A 20,168-nucleotide genomic window follows, 5' to 3' on the forward strand; every position below is an offset into this window, starting at 1 on the left:
GCGATATCAGTATGGCCGTCAGGCCCATACTGCATTGCCGTATCCACATTGCTTTTGGCCGATAAATCTAGTCTATCTACATCTGTATAGTTTTGGCGGGAATACGATAGTATACATTGATTGACACGCCAGAAATTATGGCGGGAAAAACTAGTAGCATTGTGCTCTCGGCATTGTAGTATGGGTCTCAGGGCCATGCTGTTTCGCCGTGTCTGCTACACGGAAAGAAATTTTCTTTAAAAATTACCGTTAAATTCATTGTAATCGTGGGACATAATGCGGCGCTTTTATTTATTACCATTTTTGAAATAAAAATTACGGAAAAATTTATTCATTTTGTGGTAGACTTCATAAAATTTTCCGAAAACCGAATAAAATTTACAGTAGACTACAGTAAAATTTGTTGAAAAAAAGTTAAAAATTATCTCACTTACACCGACAAATGATTGGGTCATGCCATTCGTCCCACGATTACCGTGAATATAACGGTAATTTTTAAAGAAAATTTTTTTCAGTGTATGCATACGTGTGAGCAATACAATAGCTCCAGTACTATACAGTATAGTAAATAACGCCATACTTCTGGGACTCGTTACAATACTGTCTTGGAATATTTCACATACTATTTTAGTATCTGTCTTGAGACCATACCAGCATGGTGTTGAACGCTATGCATTTCTTACCGTGTAGTTTAATTTTTTTATTGCAAGTTTTGAAAAGTTGTATCCATGATACGCAGTCTTATTTACGTTTTTGTACGTCAACTCTATCTTAAATACGTTTTTACGGCTCTTTACGTCATCAAAATTTGAATTTACATTTTTAAAGTCCAGTAAGTTCAATTTACGGCTTGAATTTCGACTCAGGTATTTTATAAAAATAAAAAAAGTAACAATAAAAATAAACTGAATTTTAAAAATTCTTTGGCTCAGAATAGTTTAAAAATAAAATACCCATTGGTTGATTAATAATGTCAGTACCTCAAAACATGTATCAATATATATGTATCTACAAATATATAACGGCCGATCTGAATTTCCGGCTTGCAATCGTCGTTCAAATGGAATTTGTGTCAGCGATATCGCGGTATTACATAATGAAATGTGACGGGCTTGTTATCAGGCCGGACGACTAGTCGTTCGAGAGAATATATATATATGAATATATGAGTATAGTATGTATAGCAGAGTTACAAATATTGAGAAACGTAGTATAGTAGTATAGTCCGTATAGTCACATCAGTAGTTTAGGATTTGGTTTGTGGTAGCTTGTGGGAGCGGATCGATGTTTGTCGCAAAATAGCAATAACTACAGTAACTACTCCGACAGCCAACAGGAGAAGTAATAGTCATATAGCTAAAGCAGTAACAGCAGTAGCAGCAGTGGCAATAGAAGCCAAACCATTTATACAGAGCATAGCTTTTCCAGTTGAAAAGCGAATAGAAGCATTGCAGGATGACTAAGGGACCAGTCAGTTTCACCCTCTGTAACTATTGCCAGGCGCCAAAAAGTCTAGCCAAATAAAAGTTCGAGGTTATTACTCTTATTTCTGAAATAACCATTCTTGTCAATCAATTACTTAATGTCATATTTTTATTTATTATTATCAATTATAAGCAAAAAATATTTCCCATTTTCTGCAAAGAATATCAAGTAAATAAATTAAAAATTTTTATTTGTCTTGATTTTTCGTCTCTTCATTCTTCAAAGATTTAAATGTCGTCCCTTAAACTCACAAGAAACGTTTCATAATTTTAAAAAATATTTTATTATAAATCCTCTTTCCTCGTCACTTTGACGTGACTTTTTTTCTTTTACTTCCTGTTTTCATGCTTTTACTCTCTTATTATGTAAACTTTTGTCGAGAGTAACTTTATGTGCAAGTTATAATTCAGTTAGTTTTTTTTCTTCTCAAGCTTACGTCGAAAATAAAATTTATATAAGATTAAACTTTAAGGAAAATATTAAAAAGATAATTTTTTTTTCTTCTTCGTCTATTGCGCTTAATATATTTGTAATTAAAACAATTAAAAGTTCACTATAATATTTTTCATAAACGACTAAATTAAATATTCTTGACAGTATAAGCAAATTTTAATTTAATGAAATTTAATCAACGAAAAAATTAAATTATAAATTTAATTGGTGTTTATTTTTTTTTTTAATTAATAAATAATAAACAATAAACAATTATTTTATTAATCAACAACTTGGGTAATCCCTGTTAAATCCTAGGAGCTTTTAAAGTGCTTTTCTTGCATTATCTGGCTGTCGGCCAGTGTTGGATTTTGTCACGTGGAAGGAAACGAGATGGGGTCACACTTTCTACACGAAAAAAAAAATATTCCGCGGGATATTCCGTAAGGGATTGAAAGAAATACAACCCGAGTTATCAACTCTTTTGAAAAAGTGTTTGAGTGTGTGAGTGTAAGTTTCTCGGGGATTATTGTGTATCCTTAGGTTATTGCAGGGTTTACTAAGTTGCTTGTCCATCCGATTGGCACGTAAAAGACACCACCCACCCTCAATCCGGAATTTCAAGCTACATGCCACACGTCTTCATATAAAGGGCTTAGGAAATTCTTAAAATCTACTACACTTTATCTATTGTCCCTACTGTTATTTTTTTTCATTTCATTTTCTGGTCTCATGTGAACAAAAAAATAGCCCTATTATATGGAACACAAACATCCTTTGTAAGGGTGGAAAGTAGAAAGATAATGCGGGCATTGAAAAAAAATTTATAATTAACTTTTCTTTTCAAGGATTTTTACTTTACTTAGATTATCTTATCTACTTTTATCACTGGCACGAAATAGCTTATAAAATAATACTCTTGAACTCGTAATAATCTAGTATCAGTGTACTAGACTATACTGATGATTCATAAAGTTACTATAAGTTTTGTAAGTACATATATTTAGTACTTTATAACGAGTGAGTAGTGTATTATATTAGAAACTGTTATATAAAGTCGGATAGCATCCATATATATATGTATATATAAATAATAAAATTCCTGGCAAAATAGAGTACTGTAGTGCTGAAGTTTTAAAATTGAAATTTGTTACTCTGTCGATCATTTTTGGACAGCTCAAAGTGATTGAAAAGAATCTTAAAACATTTTTTTAAAAATAATTTAATATGCCCATGTAGGGTAGAAGTGCCATTTGTGGCCATTGCTCCATTTTTGGACACAATACTTTATTTTCAAACAGGGGTTATCAGATATTTTCAGCTGATTTTTTTTCAGAAACTAAATCTCTAAATACAAAATACAGACCTTACATTGATGCAATACTGTCCAATCTAGCGAGGTGCGCTTAAATTGTTTGACAATATTCATTTGTTTAAGAGAAAAACTCGGCCAAAGTTTCCATTTACTGCACAAGTGCAACAAAGATAGTACCGTTCGTGGACTTAAGTGTAATAGAGGGAGAAGTACGAACCCCTGTTAATGAAAAAGTATAGAACGAAATTTCTATTTTAATAGTAGAATAGAATTTTTGAACACATGTTTAAAAACAAATTATCATTGTGTATTTTACAAATGATTTTATTTGAATTTTTGAAATGTCCAAAGTGGCCAAAAACGGAACCTCTACCCTATACAGTAGAAAAATAAAAAAATGGCTACACTGTAAAAAATCACCGGGGTAAGTCCAAACGGTGTAGGTGTTAAAATCGGCGGTGTTAAATTTCAACACCGAAAGCGGTGTGAAAATAACGCCGCCACCGGTGTAAATGTTCTGTACCGGTGTTAAAATAACGCCGCTGCCGGTGTGAATATTCTAGACCGGTGTTAAAATAACGCCGCCGCCGGTGTAGATATTCTTTACCGGTGTTAAAATATTTTACTTTGTAAATATTTTTACTTACTCGATCACTATACTTGTTAATAAATGATATTTTTTATTAATTTTCATAAAGAACTGACATTTTTTGTATTTTATAATCTTTAAAGTTAATACTCTAAGCGAACGCAATTTACCCCACTTTTACACCGGTTACCCCACTTTTACACCGATTTTACTCCAATTTTACACCGGTTACCCTGATTTAACACCGGTATTTTTAACACCGGTGAATTACTCCTCCTACACCGGTGTAATTTTATTTTAACACCGGGCGGGGTTAAAATGAGTCCATTTTTAACACCGCTCTTTTTACAGTGTAACAATTAAATCTTATTTATTTGAGAAATTTTATAATTGGCATCAATATTTCCATCCCAGTTCAATATTCAGCCTGAATAAATTTTGAAAAATTTAAAATAAAATAAATATTATTATCTCACTAATTAATATCGGAACAATATTTTCAATAAATACTAATGAGTAATGCATAGCAATTAATAATTGATTGATATAAGTGTTCATAAACGGAAACAAAATATAATTAATCATTAGTAAAAAACAAATTCATGAGTATCAATTAAAATATAATAACTACCGATTTGGTTATATTAATATAATAATATCACTCGATAAACCAGTGTTTCAAGTGTAATTATTTTCATTAAACATGGACTCAATTAGTGACATACAGTAATTTAAATCCTTGATCCTACACATTTAGAATAAAAACAAAATAATCTCCTGAGTGAAATTACGGACAAAATTTCCATAAAAATTATTAGTCGACAGATCATCACACATCTTTTAACCAGTCGTTTATTATGATTATTTTTTCATAGAGGAATAAAAGACTCAAAACAAATAAAACATAAATTTTTGCACTTGAATATAATTAATGTATTTAGCCTGTGCACAACAGCTTTTAATTCATTATCATTACCTATTATATCCGGATTCTTTGGGTGAGTCTTCAATGTAGTCTTTGAATTCAGCTCTTGTTTTATATTATAATTATAATACCATTCTCTTTCAATTGTTTCTATTGTGGAAGTTCATTTAAAATATTTATAGAGTTTATTTTATCATTAATACACAAAAGCTCCGCAATTAAATATTTTTCAATGTCTATTAAAACGAAAAGTATAACATTTAATACAAGAAAAATGATCAAATCCCTGGTTAAAAATACTGATTGAAAAGAATTGAGAAGCGGCCACTCCATGCAAACTGTATATCTATATATACACGGAAAAAAATTAATCGTGAATGCAACATGATGCAGTCTTGGTAAATAAACATGATGAAATCATGTTGCATTCACATGATTTGTCATGTTTCGGTTACATGATAGTCATGTTGCGGTAACATGAGAAAATCATGTTGCATTCACATGATTTGTCATGTTTCGGCTACATGATAATCATGTTGCGGTAACATGAGATAATCATGTTGCATTCACATGATTTGTCATGTTTCGGCTACATGATAATCATGTTGCTGCCACATATTGTCATGTAGCCGAAACATGACAAATCATGTGAATGCAACATGATTTCATCATGTTTATTTACCAAGACTGCATCATGTTGCATTCACGATTAATTTTTTTCCGTGTACAAACAAAAGAATTGAAATTATTGAAAAGAATTCGGATTTCATCATTTTTAATTCTTTTCAATCAGTATTTTTAACCAGGGATGTTAGTTTGTATTCATGATCTAAGTGTCGTGTATTAATTATTTAATTTATTAATTTTTAAATGTTCAAGCTGTGCAATCAGTTGATGCATTGATATTTTAAGTTCCCAATTGGCTTTGGTCCATCCAAAATATTTTTAAAAAATTCTGTTTAATTGTTCAAATTTTTCTTTGTCAAAATTAAATCTTTGCCAAAATAAAGTGAAATTGGACGCGCAGTGTACTTGCCGCTACTTCAATAATTATTTATTTAAAAAAGGGGGAGGGGTATCATATAATGCGCGACCAGCGAAAGGCAAAAAATTGTTGAAAAAAAGTTCCATTTAAAAAATTCACGGATATAAATTAACCTTCACAAGAAAATTTTAATATCCCGATCAAAGTAATAAAAAATGACCTCCATTTTAATTTGATCTATAATAGAACAACTCCGCGTTTAATCCCCTCAAAGATTTATAATCTTAATTCCAATTACGTAAAAAATATAAAATATGTAAATTATAAATAATTCCAGCATATTTCACAATTTTATTTTCATCACCAAACTGGCATCTTTTATTCCAAACAATAAATTTAATTCCCGTAAATTAAAGAAACTAAAACTAACAATTTAAAAATTTTTTCAACAATTGAATTTATTCAGAATGTTAATTTATAAGACACAGAGAGTATGTAAAGTGGTTCGGAGATGGTTTTAAATTTAAAAGGGGGGAATGAAGTATGCTGTGTAGAGTGTGAGTTGAGTTTAGTTGAGATATAGTTGTCCTAGGTGCCCTGCGCAAGGGACTCAAATGAGGGATGTAGATACCAGGGGCTCAAGGGGAGGCTGGGTCGCCGTTACCGTCGCTGTACGATAACGTCGACAGCCCGTCGTCGAGCGGCTCAGTAGTACGCTACCACCTACGCACGTAGTACACACGTTCATCCACGTGTGATCGCGAATCGGTATTTTAAAATATTTACACTCATTATTTTTTTTTTTTAATTAATTGCTAATTAGCTATTGATGTCATTAATTATTTACGCTAATGAGTATTTAAAATTTTTTAAAGTATATACTAAAATCGAATCCATATTTTTTAATATTAATTTAATAATTTATTAAATGTAATTATTTTAATTGTATGGATTATTTAAAGATCAATGATTGTGAACTTTTCAAGTGGCAATTACTTAATTCAATTACCGACTATGGTAAAATTTAAAATGAAATTTTAATTGTCTATTTTTTTGTGTTTTTCAAAAATTTTTTACAACCATTTCATTTTTTTTTCTGGTTGTTTTTTTATTTTGTCATCACACGGAGTTACATTCTATTGTAAGTATTTTCACATTTTTTTAACAATTCCAATAATTACTTAGTCCTAATTAATTATTTTTAATTTTTTTGTCCAAACAAATTACAATTTTTTTTTTTTTTACTAAACCTGGTAATGCAAAGTGTCAATTTGTACATAATTTTTTTTATAAAAATTTTTGTGGATAAAAAAAAAATTTACCAACATATTTTTTGTATACTATAGAATTCAAAGATAGGATACTAAAAAAAAATCCTCTTGGAGTATTTTTTGTGTCAGATAAAGTTCTTTGAAAGTTTCCTACAAGATGTAAAAGGAATAAATTTTTTTTAAACCCCCTGGCCAATCTCTTTGGTGAAGTCTTTGTCGTGCGCGTTTGTCGCTTTTATCACAAATTTTTTTCTTTGCTTTACTTTTATTTTATTTCTTTTCAATAGTTTTTAAATTTTTTTATACTTTCATTCCCGAGTGATCCGGGAGTCATCCAAAAGAATCTGTCGTCTCTTCCGGAATAAAATGAAGGCATCACGGTTTTTCTATCTTACTTTTATATGCACACGAGTACATATACGTGCTGTTGAAATAGTTGATTGTAAAAACGCGGGTGTACTTGTACTACTTCGACACAACTTTCTACATCATTATACGTTGGAAAAAAACTTTATTTTTTTGAACGTTATTGGTATTAAGTTCTCTTTTTTAAGTCAAATGTACTGAAGGATTAATCATAACTAGGACCAGGATTTTTGCTTTCATTTACAAATAACAATTAATAATTAATGGTTACAAATTTTGGAATTACAGTGGAAATATTGGTCGTATAAAAAAATTTTTTAAATAAAAGTTGTAGGAAATTTTATTTTCTAGAGAAAATGTCTCTTATGATTTTTTTATACGATCAATATTTTCACCGTAATTCAAAAATTGAGATTCATAATGAATTATTTAAATTTTTGTTAACTATGAAAATCTTAATTTTGAAATTGTGGTGAAAATATTGGCCGTATAAAAAAATTTTTCAAATAAAAGTTGTAGGAAATTTTATTTTCTAGAGAAAATGTCTCTTATGATTTTTTTATACGATCAATATTTTCACCGTAATTCCAAAATTGAGATTCATAATGAATTATTTAAATTTTTGTTAACTATGAAAATCTTAATTTTGAAATTGCGGTGAAAATATTGGTCGTATAAAAAAATCATAAGAGACACTTTCTCTAGAAAATAAAATTTCCTACAACTTTTGTATAAAAATTTTTTTTATAAGACCAATATTTTCGCCATAATATTAAACATTTGAACCATTCATTTCCAAGATAAGGCAAAATCCTTGTCCTTAATCATAACTAAATTTAATGAATGTACATCTCCAGTAAAATATATACTGATATATATATAGAACAAAAAACAAACTTGAATCAAGAATAATTTATTTGACCCAAGAATATCGTTTTCTTACGATTGATATTCTTGATTAAGAAAAAATTCCTTGCAATGATAAACTTGAATCCTTGACCCAAGTATAATTTTTCTTAATTGAAAACAAAATTTATTTTCCTCAAAGAACCTCAAATTTATTTTCCAACTGTATTAACAACTTGAAACAGGAGTGGTAGGAACTCAATCCAAGAAAATCAGTCTCCTGGTTTTTAAGTACCCCCATTTGACTGTTGAACCCATAGAGAGGAGAGCGATTCCTATACCGTTGTCATAGAATTTATAGTTACAATTTTTGGATCCAATATCCCGGACGTGTAACTCGAAGGATGCGAGTTTCATTCCGTCCGAGATTAGTGTTTTTTGAAAGTTTAATTGAAATATCAAAATATTAAGTAACTTTGGCATGAATTTTTTATTTTAAAAAAAAAGTACATGTTCAGTGCGATAAAGTGCAGCTAGTGTCGCAAATCAAGGGAATAATATAATTAGGACAAAAATATCGCGTCATTGGTCTAATAATAAAATTATTTCGTTCAAGTCATTATGAATTTGATGAAAAAATAAATTTTCTTCAACTAAGATATCAAAATGCGTAAATAAAAAATTTTCTCGTTTTTCATGCTAGCAATCGTTTTCTTGAATTAGAAAAAAAATATGACTTAAAACAAGTATTCAAAAAAAAAAAAAAAAATTCTTGATGAAGTTGAGTTTTTTTTCTGTATATATATATAAATATATATAATGATAAAGTAAGATGCTTTAGAAAATGTATTAACCTGAAAGCAAAAGTCGATGAAGTGAAAAGCAAACTCTTTACTTGTACCCTGTCATCCTTTGTAAGCTATGACAACTATTATATCATCCTAAAAGACCGTTTCATCCGAAAGTCGATCATTATATCACTCTTATCATTTTTCCCAACGTTCATTGTTGTAATTATTCTTTTTAGTAAATTGAAATGAAAAATAGTATATTACACACCTAGGGAAGTAAAGTAAGAAATGTCTCAGATCGCATGTAATTGTTGGCCGAGGCGAAGCCGAGGTCAACAAACATGTGATCTGAGGCTTTCTTATTTACTTCCCGAGGAGTGTATACTATTTTTCTCCTCGACGGAGGCGGAAAGCGGCAACTTCGTTTTGCACAGCGGGACGAAAGTTGACGCTTTCCGCCCGGAGGTGAGAAAAAAATTTTTTTATCCATTTCGAATTACTCTTATTAAATAATTGCAATGAATTAAGTGAGCTGGTATATATAGACATATATATATTAGGGTGCTTCAAAAAAAAACTTTAATTTTTTTTTTGCTCTTACCCCCTAAAACGTTAGTGGTTGCCGAGAAAAAAATTTTCCCAAAAGATGGGCTCTTTGGCTCAACTCTAAGAGGTCGCTAATTTAATTTTAATTTCCCATCTGATTAACATGTAAAAATTTATTTTTTTATTCAAAGTGTAATTACTCGTAAGCCGCTCAATATTTTTCAAGTTTATACATAGATCTTCAAAGTTGATTTCTCAAGCTTTCCAAAACCCTATGACAAGTCATAATTATCCCCAATTGAAGCTAGCAAAAAAAAAAATCGAAAATTAACAATTTCATTTTGAAATACAAAATCGATACTTCTCAGATAGCTTCGATCGACATTTGAATAATGGTAATTATAACTTGTCATAGGGTTTTGGAAAGCTTGAGGACTCAGCTTTAAAGGTCCGTATATAAATTTAAGAAATATTGAGCAGCGTACGAGTAATTACACTTTGAATGAAAAAATAAATTTTTTCATGTTAATCAGATGGGAAATTAAAATTAAAATAGCGACCTCTTAGAGTTGACCTAGAGAGCCCATCTTTTGGGAGATTTTTTTTCTCAGCAACCACTAACGTTTTAGGGGGTAAGAGCGAAAAAAAAAATTAAAGTTTTTTTTTGAAGCACCCTAATATATATATATATTAGGGTGGTCGTTCAAAATTAAATTTTCTCAGGCGCCCCATAAAAAGCTTCTTTTTAGTGAAAAAATACCCGGGAAATTTGGTTTTTTCGTTTTAAGTAAAAAGAACACGTGCCGCAGGACGATCAAAGTTTATTTTTCGATGCAATCGCGTTTTTTTTTTAATATCTCATTAAATATGCAGATTAAAGGAAAAAATCTTAAGAACAATTTTGTAGGAAATTGAATTCTTGACAAAAAAGGTGATTTTCATTTTTTTTATAAAATGTGTATTTATGAAGATATATTCAAAAAACATTTTTTAGATCTGATGAATTGGGCATTTTGAGGATTACAAATTTTGAAAATAAAATTTTTCTAAGTATATAGAAACTATAACAAGGATTAATGATTAATATGTTACGAGTTACGAAGTTGTCTATATTTAAGGAAAAACGTCATTTTTGACATTCGTTATCCTTAAAACGCTCAATTGATAAGATCTAAAAAAGTTTTTTTAAAATATCTTCATAAATACACATTTTATAAAAAAAATGAACAGGACCTTTTTTGTCGAGAATTCAATTTCCTACAAAATTGTTCCTATGATTTTTTCCTTTAATCTGCATATTTCATGAGATATTTAAAAAAAACCGCAATTGCATCGAAAAATAAACTTTGATCGTCCTGCGGCACGTGTTCTTTTTACTTAAAAAAAAAAAACCAAATTCCCCAGGTATTTTTTCACTAAAAAGAAGCTTTTTATGGGGCGTCTGAGAAAATTGAATTTTTAACGACCACCCTACACAGTAAAAAATATTGTGTATTTGTGTCGAAAACGGTTTGTGTTAAAAATTGTAGTGTGTTAAACTAACACAAAGTTTGTGTCACTTTATTTTGTAACATTAAAAATGTGTTATACACTCTTTATTAATACATTTTGGGTATTACTGTGGAATTCTTTGCGCCCTCTTGTGGCGATATTTCAACATAATCTTTGTGTTAAAAAGGGGTTACACAAAGTTTGTGTCGAAATTTCAACACAAATTTTGTGTCAACCGTTTTTAACACACAAACTGTGTTGATTTTACACAATATTTTTTACTGTGTAATATATATATATATATATATATATATATATATATATATATATATATATATATATATATATATATATATATATATATATATATATATATATATATATATATATATATATAGATTGTTTAATCAATAGAATATCAACATTTGTCGATTTAAATATTTTGTATATATACTATATATAGTGATTTATGAAAACATCAAAATTGAATTTATCGATGCAAAAAAATTATTATGTATGTATACAAATATATATAGATAGATTTGTGATGAACATGGTTTAAAATAATTTCATAGGTATGATTTATGTAGCTCTTGAATATTCATTTGATTTACTGTGATATGAAAATGTGGAAACGATTCAATGATATTTTCAATGTCACACTTTTTTTTTTCCTACTAGATTTTTCATCCTGTCAATTTTACAATTTTTGTTTTTTCCATAGACAGAAATATATTATATCGGTATTACTTGATAAAAATATTATTTTTATCTCAATTTCGGAAAAATAAAAAAACAGTTTATATACATTTGAAATGAAATGCCATTTAATCTTCACAAGATTTGTAGATAAAACGAGCGGGAAAAAACGATAGGAATTACGAATTGTATGAAATCATTATAAGAATATCTTTTCAGCGATTCTTTTGGATTTTAGATATATTTTACTGATCTTTTGTTATTTCAATGTCTATTGAATGTTATATTTTATCAGATTTTTTTTCTCATAACGATAATCTCTATTCTTATTCCCTAATATTTCTAACTCCAAATTCCCAAGGGTTTAATTTTTTCTGTTGTTAAGAAAATAAAAAAAAAATTAATCATTAATTTTATATCGTCAAAATGTAAAGTAAGGGATTAAAGAGACGTTAGTATTTAAAATTTTCCTGAATTATCTCATATTTTCTGGAGGACAATTTATCATTTTTTTTCCCGTATAATTTAAGGTTATACGCAATAACGTGACGTAACTCAGTACCGAGGAAAGAAATTCTAAAAAAAAATTAATGTACCATAAAATATAATTCATTGCAACAGATTTTAATTAAACGATTCCTATACCAGCAAAAAATTACTTATCACTTTTCGGATTATCACCAATTACTATAAGAGATTACAATTTGATAACAGTAGAAATTGATCTTAAAATGAAATGAAATTTAATAATTGTAATAAATGATAGAAGGAATTAATAAACGGATATGCGGAAAACAAATTGAATTAACTGGCTTACAAAGTAGCGGTAAATATTTGAAATACTTGTTTATTAAATTAATTGAATTAACATGATTTACCAAATAGTAATAATGCATATCAAGTTTGCGGTCGATTTAATTGTCCACATTCATATTTTTATATATACATGTAATTCGACCACCAGACCAATATGTTATCGTCATATGTATAAACAATGGATATATTTATATTTACATTCTATACGTCCTATACAATTATGTTATTCAATACTTACTGATATATATAGACATATATGTTCACTAGAAATACTCACGATCGCTTTGATGCGTCATTAAAATTTTTAATTAAACACACATTTTTTTGGGAAGTTCCCAAATTAAAAAAAAAAAGCTTTGATAAATTATCAATTTCTCTATAGGACTGTAAAACTTTTTGAATTATCCCATTGTCCTGTTCATTAAATTGAAAATTGCATAATTTACATTTGATGGTAGAAAAATGCTTTGTGTTAAAAATTTTTAATGATCAATTAAAACTAATTAACTTGATGAATAGAGGTTCTAAATATCTATAAATCCATATTCAATTTTAGTGATGATTATAAAATCAACAATAGAATATGATTTAATCTCTTTACAAAGAGTCTTAATAATTTTGTAAAAATCAGTACTCGTACTAACAATTCGACAAAGAATATTCCATAAAATAATTATTATACATGCGGCATAAATTTAATTAATTAAAAGTATTAAGAAATTATTTAGTTTGATACTTTTTTTTTTAATTTGATTATTATTTTTTCGATAATTTTGATTGCTCCGGAACCGTTCATAATAAAAAAATTTGAAGACCCAGATCAGAAAACTAGACACCTGAAGCTACAGTTTGACTTTTTGTTTTTATTGTACGACCATTTTCCTTCGAGTTACAAACTGTTTAAAATTACTAAAAAATTTGAAATTTTTTTAATATCCCTTAATTTTTGGAACCAGTGTATTTTGAATTTATTTAAATTAAAAGTAGGCAATATTAATATATTTTATGGCCCTTTTTTCTGGTTTCTCGCGTGATTTAATTATCAAATTTAATTTTTAAAAATGAAAATATAATACAAACTTTGAATATCTAAATGATACGAATAAAATTTCTAAATCAGGGAAAAATGTAAAAACTTTACTAGAAAACCGGAAAGCATCAGGGAATTTCGAAAACATTTCTTGTGGCCACCCTGTAGTAATATTTAGGGGGGGGTGGGGCAGAGCGGCCCCCCTGAAATTTTGATCAAAAAAAATTTTTTTTTTTTTTCGCCTAATTACTATAAATCCGATATGTTTGCGCATTTTTAGCCCTACGCATGATATTTGGGGCAAAATGGACAAGCCCAAAATTTTGAAAAAGTGATTTTTTCATATTTTTATCGTCAAATTAAAAAAAAATGATTATAATTCCACATTTCTAGCCCTACGCATAACACCTGGGGCAAAATAGACCAGCCGAAACTTCCGATAAAATTATTTTTTCATATTTTTCGGCCGTTTCTCTATGTAAGAAGCAAATTTGGTCACTAAAAATATATAAAAAAAAAATTTTTTTTCATTAGTTGATAAATTTTTGAAATAAAGTAAAACTATAGAATGGTTTTTTTTTTTTATTAAATAACAATTAGTAATTACGGTAATCGAGAGTGAACGATTTATTACACCTAAAAAAATTTTTTTCGAGTAATATAAAACCAAAAATAGTTGTCAAGAGAAAGAAATACATCCTTAATGATGAAAACAATTAAAAAAAAAAAACGAAAAAAAAAAAAAACTTTTTATCATTTTTTGGAGGGGGGCCGCTCTGCCCTACAAAAAAAAATTTTTTTTTCAGAATTTTGGCAAAATGTACATAAATTTGTTCGAAATAGGACAAAAGTAACGTGATCTTATGGTTGAAAGCCACAAAAAGTAATAATTGGCTTAGGGGGGCCGCTCTGCCCCACCCTCCCCTACTATTGCCGATAGTAATAGTTACCATCTAGATAGTAATATTTCTTATGTCTGAAAAATTTTTGATTTTGCCTTCTAAGATAGTAATGATTATCATCACGGATAAGAAGGGTAACTATCTAGATAAGAATGCTCACCATCTCCGATAGGAAAAGTTAACATAAAAGTTACTTCGTTAAGATAGCAAGTATTACCATTTCTTTTTCAGCGTGTACATTAGCAGTGATAATTAGTGCATGAGTTTCTCTTGCTAATGAGAATAGTGTATGCTATTCTCTCTATTGACAACAGTTGGCTGCACTCAAAGGACATTATGTTTCAACATACATCAATCGTGTTAATAACCTCGTGCTAGGTAAACTTTGCATTTAGGTCTGTAGTCGGGAATAATAATTTACTATTCAATAATTTCATTTGACTGCACGTGTAACATAAACTTTAAATTTTTATCAGTTTTTTTTCGTGCAGGAAAAACGGGGCAAGCTGAGACTTTTGAAAAAATTTTAATTTTTTGTTTCAAAATTTTCACTGAGTTTTGATATCGAAAATAAGACACTTTGATTACTAAGGGTAAAATGGCCATTCTAAACTTTTTGTTTAAAAGTCACTAATTTTTTTATGTGATTTAAATTTTGTGAAATATTAAAATTTTGAGTTGGTCATTTTGCCCCTTTTTTAGAATTTTTTTTTATTTTAAATCTTAACAGTTGCGAAAAAAATTTATAGAAAATAAAGTAGCAGTTGAATTTAAATTACCAATCAGTAGAAAAACTTAATTTGAGTCAGACAAATTTATTTTGACAGAACCTTTTTTTTTAGTTTGTAAATTTAGAATTAATGATTTTTATGTTTAATATTTTTTTTCTACAATAAAAAATTCTACACCAATAGATTTTACTGCCGATGATAAACGATCTAGATTAATATTATATAGAATTTTAAATATTTAACTTTACAGTTTCCACCAGTTCGATTAATCATTCGTTCATTTTCTCGTTATCCCAATCGATGTATTTATTAAATCCATGTAACAAAAAAAAATTAATTTTATTTTTTTTCAAATTAATCTCTGGAATAAAATATTTTTTTAAAATATTGACAGCGAGCGAAATGTCGAGGATGGATAACAGAGAGATTGATATAAATCCTACTTGTCAATCGAGGTAAATAAAAAGTAATTATCCTCATAATTCATTATTATTTTTATTATTACACAAAAGCTTATGTCCTTATATTTTTCAATATAAAATTAATTGTCAAAAAATTTATTAAATTTTTTAAATAAAAATCAAGTTTTCATAATATTTTAATAAACTTACTCTTATTTTATTTTTGTTCAAGAACGAGCTAAGCCCATAATAAATTTCAAAAATAATAAAAATAAATTAGCAGTTTAGATTAAGTATACCCTGGGAATTAATTTATCTTGTCATAAAATGAATTACTCAACCTCAATAATAAACTGATAAGAAGCTTAGACAAGTTATTTTACTAAGTATTTAAAATGGGCCATTAATATTTCCCAATTTTCAAACCTTCGTAACGAATTCAATTTTCATATTTTCCATTAATTTTTTTGAGCTTAACCAGGGTTTCAAAAGTTTTGAAAATTAACTAAGGCATCAATTCAAAACCGCTTGAAAAAAATAAAAATAAAAAACTTTTGAAGCCAGCCCGTGTAAAAAAAATTGTTGAAAAAAGGTTAAAAAAGTGTTGACTATTCTAAACTTCAAAACTTGACACAATGACGACCTTTTTTCAAACGATTTTCAAACTTCTAAAAATGCACAGAAAAAAAAATTGACTTGATAATACAAATTAACATTTTTCAGTACACAATTCGTTCAGAAAAAACGGATTTTGAACTATTTTTGACCATTTTTCGTTTTATCTTATCTTAATAATATTAGGAAATTTAAGATTTTTCCCCGGAATTTTCAAAAGTTTAAAAAACGTTAAAAAAAAATTCGTCGTTGTGTCACGTTTTGAAGTTTAGACTAGTAAACATTTTTTTAACCTTTTTTAAACAATTTTTTTTACACGGGAGAGCCACAGTAAAATTTGACCAAAGAAAAAAGGTGTGATAACACCTGCGCATTTGCCGATTTATTGTTTCTTATATTTATATGTCATAACAAAATAACTTTTTTGTATTAAGGCAAATTCGAACGAATAGTATGGCACTTCCGGCATGTGGTTCACTCGTGTTGGTCAGCGGAAATCACCCTCAGCCACCATTACCACGACGTCATTCCGAAACTCCTGCGGTACGTTATGCACGATCCAATAACTGGAACGAAATAGTTTTCTAACTGCATCCACTCTCATTTCTTTTTATTTATTTTTTTTTTTTCATTTCATCCTCTACTTTCTGTTTTACTTGAGAAAATAAGTATCATACTCTCGAGTATGAATCTGCACAACTTGTCAATTTAAATTCTGCTTCATTTAATCTTGTACTGAGCTAAATATATATATACATATACATAGGATTAATATTATATTTTGATATTTCTTCATGATTTAGCAGTTCTACGATTTTACACTCGGATAAATTAATATTACAATAAATTATGGGTATAAAAATATAAATATTTTTTTTTGTTTGTCATTTACAATAATTTATATTTTTTGAAAATTGTTCCTTTCATTTCATGTATTGACTAAATTTTTTCAAGACATAATTGATTACCACGGAAACTAATATTATAAGTCACAACATATATATATGTATATAATTTACATGCAAGTTCCTTTGATTATGAGCAAAATCTCTAAGTATTTAAAAAACAGCCAAAAAAAAATTTAAATAACGTATAAAATGACGTACATGGATATATATGAGACTAACACTGTGACAATTTACTACCACTCATCCAAAGGTCAAACGCGAGATTAAAGTATGCAAAAATATGTACTTTAGTTCGTCAATTGTTGAGTTCACTGAAATAAAAGTAATAAAAAACTTTATTGAGTATCAAATCTGTAGAATTGAGGATTTAATAAATCCATAAGTTTTTTTTATATATATAGTAATAGTGATAATAATATTATTGATAGATATTACAAAAAACTCCACCACCAATACCAGTTCGTAAAAAAAATGAAAAGCCGATATTTATAACGGAAAATCGGCGCAAATTACAAGGAAGAAAGTACAGTCTTGATGCCAATAAACTGGAGACTTTAGTGTCTGATCGTCCGTTGCAATTAATGTGGAGGCAACAGCAGAAGCAGTACGAGGACATTGATAATGAAAAACTCATTGACCTTGAATCAACATCATCTATATCAGAAAGTAGAGTAGAGTGTAATAATGTGCATCAGCATCAGTCGGTATCAAAGCATCCAGCAGCTGTTGGGGACTTGGAAACTGCTGAGACTCGTGACTTCGGCGCTCCAGGGTTTGATAAAAATGGTGGGGGATTTTTACCAGAGGCTTGCGAGGTGGTAACCTTTAAGTCAAGCTTTGAAGAGCTTCAGAAAGCCGCTCGTGATCTCGATAAGAGGCTTCACGAGGAGATCATCATCGCCGCTGAAATTGCTCGCTCTACAACCGCCCAAGCTAATCAACCCAGGCTCAATAATGGCTTTTCTAGAAACTCAAGGTAATTTAAATTCTTTTTTTTTTTTTTTATTTTCCTTTAAATAATTTTCTTATTCATTTTTATCACTCAATTATTTATAATAAATTGCCCGAGTATATTTTGGTGTATAAGCAATAAATATATAGACGTAAGGCCTATATATTTTGCTGCATAAAGTTTCTTGCATGCAGTTCAAACTTTTCAATAGTACAAAATTACGGAGTCTCATAAATTTAACTGGAAACTTTTTCGAGGCTGCCTTATTCGCCTAGACCTCGGAAATCTCATTTTATTTTTATGAAAGATAATATATATGTTTTTAAAACTCGCTCGTCTTTTAAAACAATTTTATTTTTGTTGTTAATCATTTTAATTGATAAATAAAAAGATAATAATCGTTATTTATTTTTATACGTAATTGAATTTTCTTTTTATTGCTGTAATAATTTTTTATTATTTCATACATTTAATAAATATATACTATAGAATTACTTCTTCTCATTACATCGTATTATGAAAATTCGGTACACGAAATTTATATTTAAATTTTTATTAAAATTTATTTTATTCGAAATTAGGTTTTTTTTATTCTTTCCCTAATTAAAGTAAATAAAATTTTTCATACATTTAAATTAAATTAGTTGATGCAAATGTTAACTTTTAAAAATAAATTTTGTATTTATAAATATATGACATCATAAAATCCATTAAATATAACACGTAATTTTTTGTGAAAGTTCACTTGAACGAACTTATGTCTGTCCAATAATAGACCGCGACGTTCAAAGTTCGAACACGATCAGGAGGAAAACCACCAGGACTTTGAGAAGAGATCTAAGTTTGAAGCTTTGCAAGCTGCATCGAGGAACTTGGAAAAGCGTCTTCAAGGTGAACGTGAAATTCAAAAGCAGCAACTTGCCAAGGGAAAGTATAATTCCGATATGGAGAGAGCACGTAATATATTACAGAGTAATTTACGTAAAGAACGAGTGGTTGAACGATTAGAGAAATTGCCAAAGGCCACTCAAACGAATTTACCCCCGCCCCTTAGTTCTATCTGTCAGAATCCTTTACCCAACAATAATAATAGTAATAATAATAAACCAACAAGCATTAGACAAGACAGCAATGTGTCGTCAGACAGCTTCAGTCAAACAAGCTCACCTAGTTATACCAGCAAAACAATGGAAGCTCCTCTTCTGCCTCATAAACATATTTTTAGTAAAATTCAAGGTACGTCTTTTAATTATTTATTTCATAATTACTCATAATTAATTATTATTATTTAACTGAAAATTCATAACATCACGTGTAAAAAGAATTTTTGTTCCTAATGAATTTAGATCTCGATTCAGATTTCATCACGAAACTCAGATCGTGACACAAATATGACTTTCATCATGAATTTGTTCAAACTTTTCGTCTTGTACGGCCGTATAAATTTTTAAATTAATTCATCGCGCCTTTGAATTGGACTTGGGATGACTTCGATAGAAACTTGACTGAATTTTTACTATAATTAAACATTTTGTAAAATATATCGACTCAGAAATCACCAATAAGTTTCTTCTATCAAGTACTTGATTTACGTAAATCAGTTCCGATTGCAAAATTAAATGAATGAACTTCAGATCACGGATTAAAATTTGATTGAGTCATAATTTTATAATGACTACATTGTAAAAAATTCGTGGAGTGAATGCGGATTAAATCCGGAGTGAATGCGGAGTAAATGAATTTTTAATTATTCACTTCCCTCGGAGTGAAATTCACTCCGGAGGGGAGTTTTAAAAATATTATTAATAAAATATAATTCCACTCAATAAAATCGAAGTAAAAATTCGCGTATTACATAATTGATCAGCTGATACGCACACACGCGCACTCGCCCACACACGCACGCACAAATTTGCACACATGCACACATTTGCACGCACGTACACATTTGTAGACACGCACACAAACACCTGCACACACCCAAACACACATATGCACGCAAACACACACTCGACACACACACACTTACACATAGTTTAGCAGTTTTATATAAATTTATTTAAGTATTAAAA

At 28.9% G+C, this 20,168-nt stretch overlaps 1 protein-coding gene across 1 annotated transcript in view; it reads left to right on the forward strand.

Moving 5' to 3' along the window:
• Window positions 1–6,557: 6,557 nt before the first annotated feature.
• LOC130671610 (uncharacterized) overlaps window positions 6,558–20,168 on the forward strand; it is a 36,621-nt gene continuing 23,010 nt past the window's right edge. Inside the window, exons 1-5 of the mRNA XM_057475611.1 lie at window positions 6,558–6,872; window positions 15,615–15,675; window positions 16,671–16,779; window positions 17,573–18,120; window positions 18,872–19,332. Of these exons, the coding sequence (XP_057331594.1) occupies window positions 15,623–15,675; window positions 16,671–16,779; window positions 17,573–18,120; window positions 18,872–19,332 (1,171 nt within the window). The 5' untranslated portion in view covers window positions 6,558–6,872; window positions 15,615–15,622. The remainder of the gene's footprint in view (window positions 6,873–15,614; window positions 15,676–16,670; window positions 16,780–17,572; window positions 18,121–18,871; window positions 19,333–20,168) is intronic.

The sequence above is a fragment of the Microplitis mediator genome, chromosome 7 (genome assembly GCF_029852145.1).
Source record: "Microplitis mediator isolate UGA2020A chromosome 7, iyMicMedi2.1, whole genome shotgun sequence".
Taxonomy (NCBI): domain Eukaryota; kingdom Metazoa; phylum Arthropoda; class Insecta; order Hymenoptera; family Braconidae; genus Microplitis; species Microplitis mediator.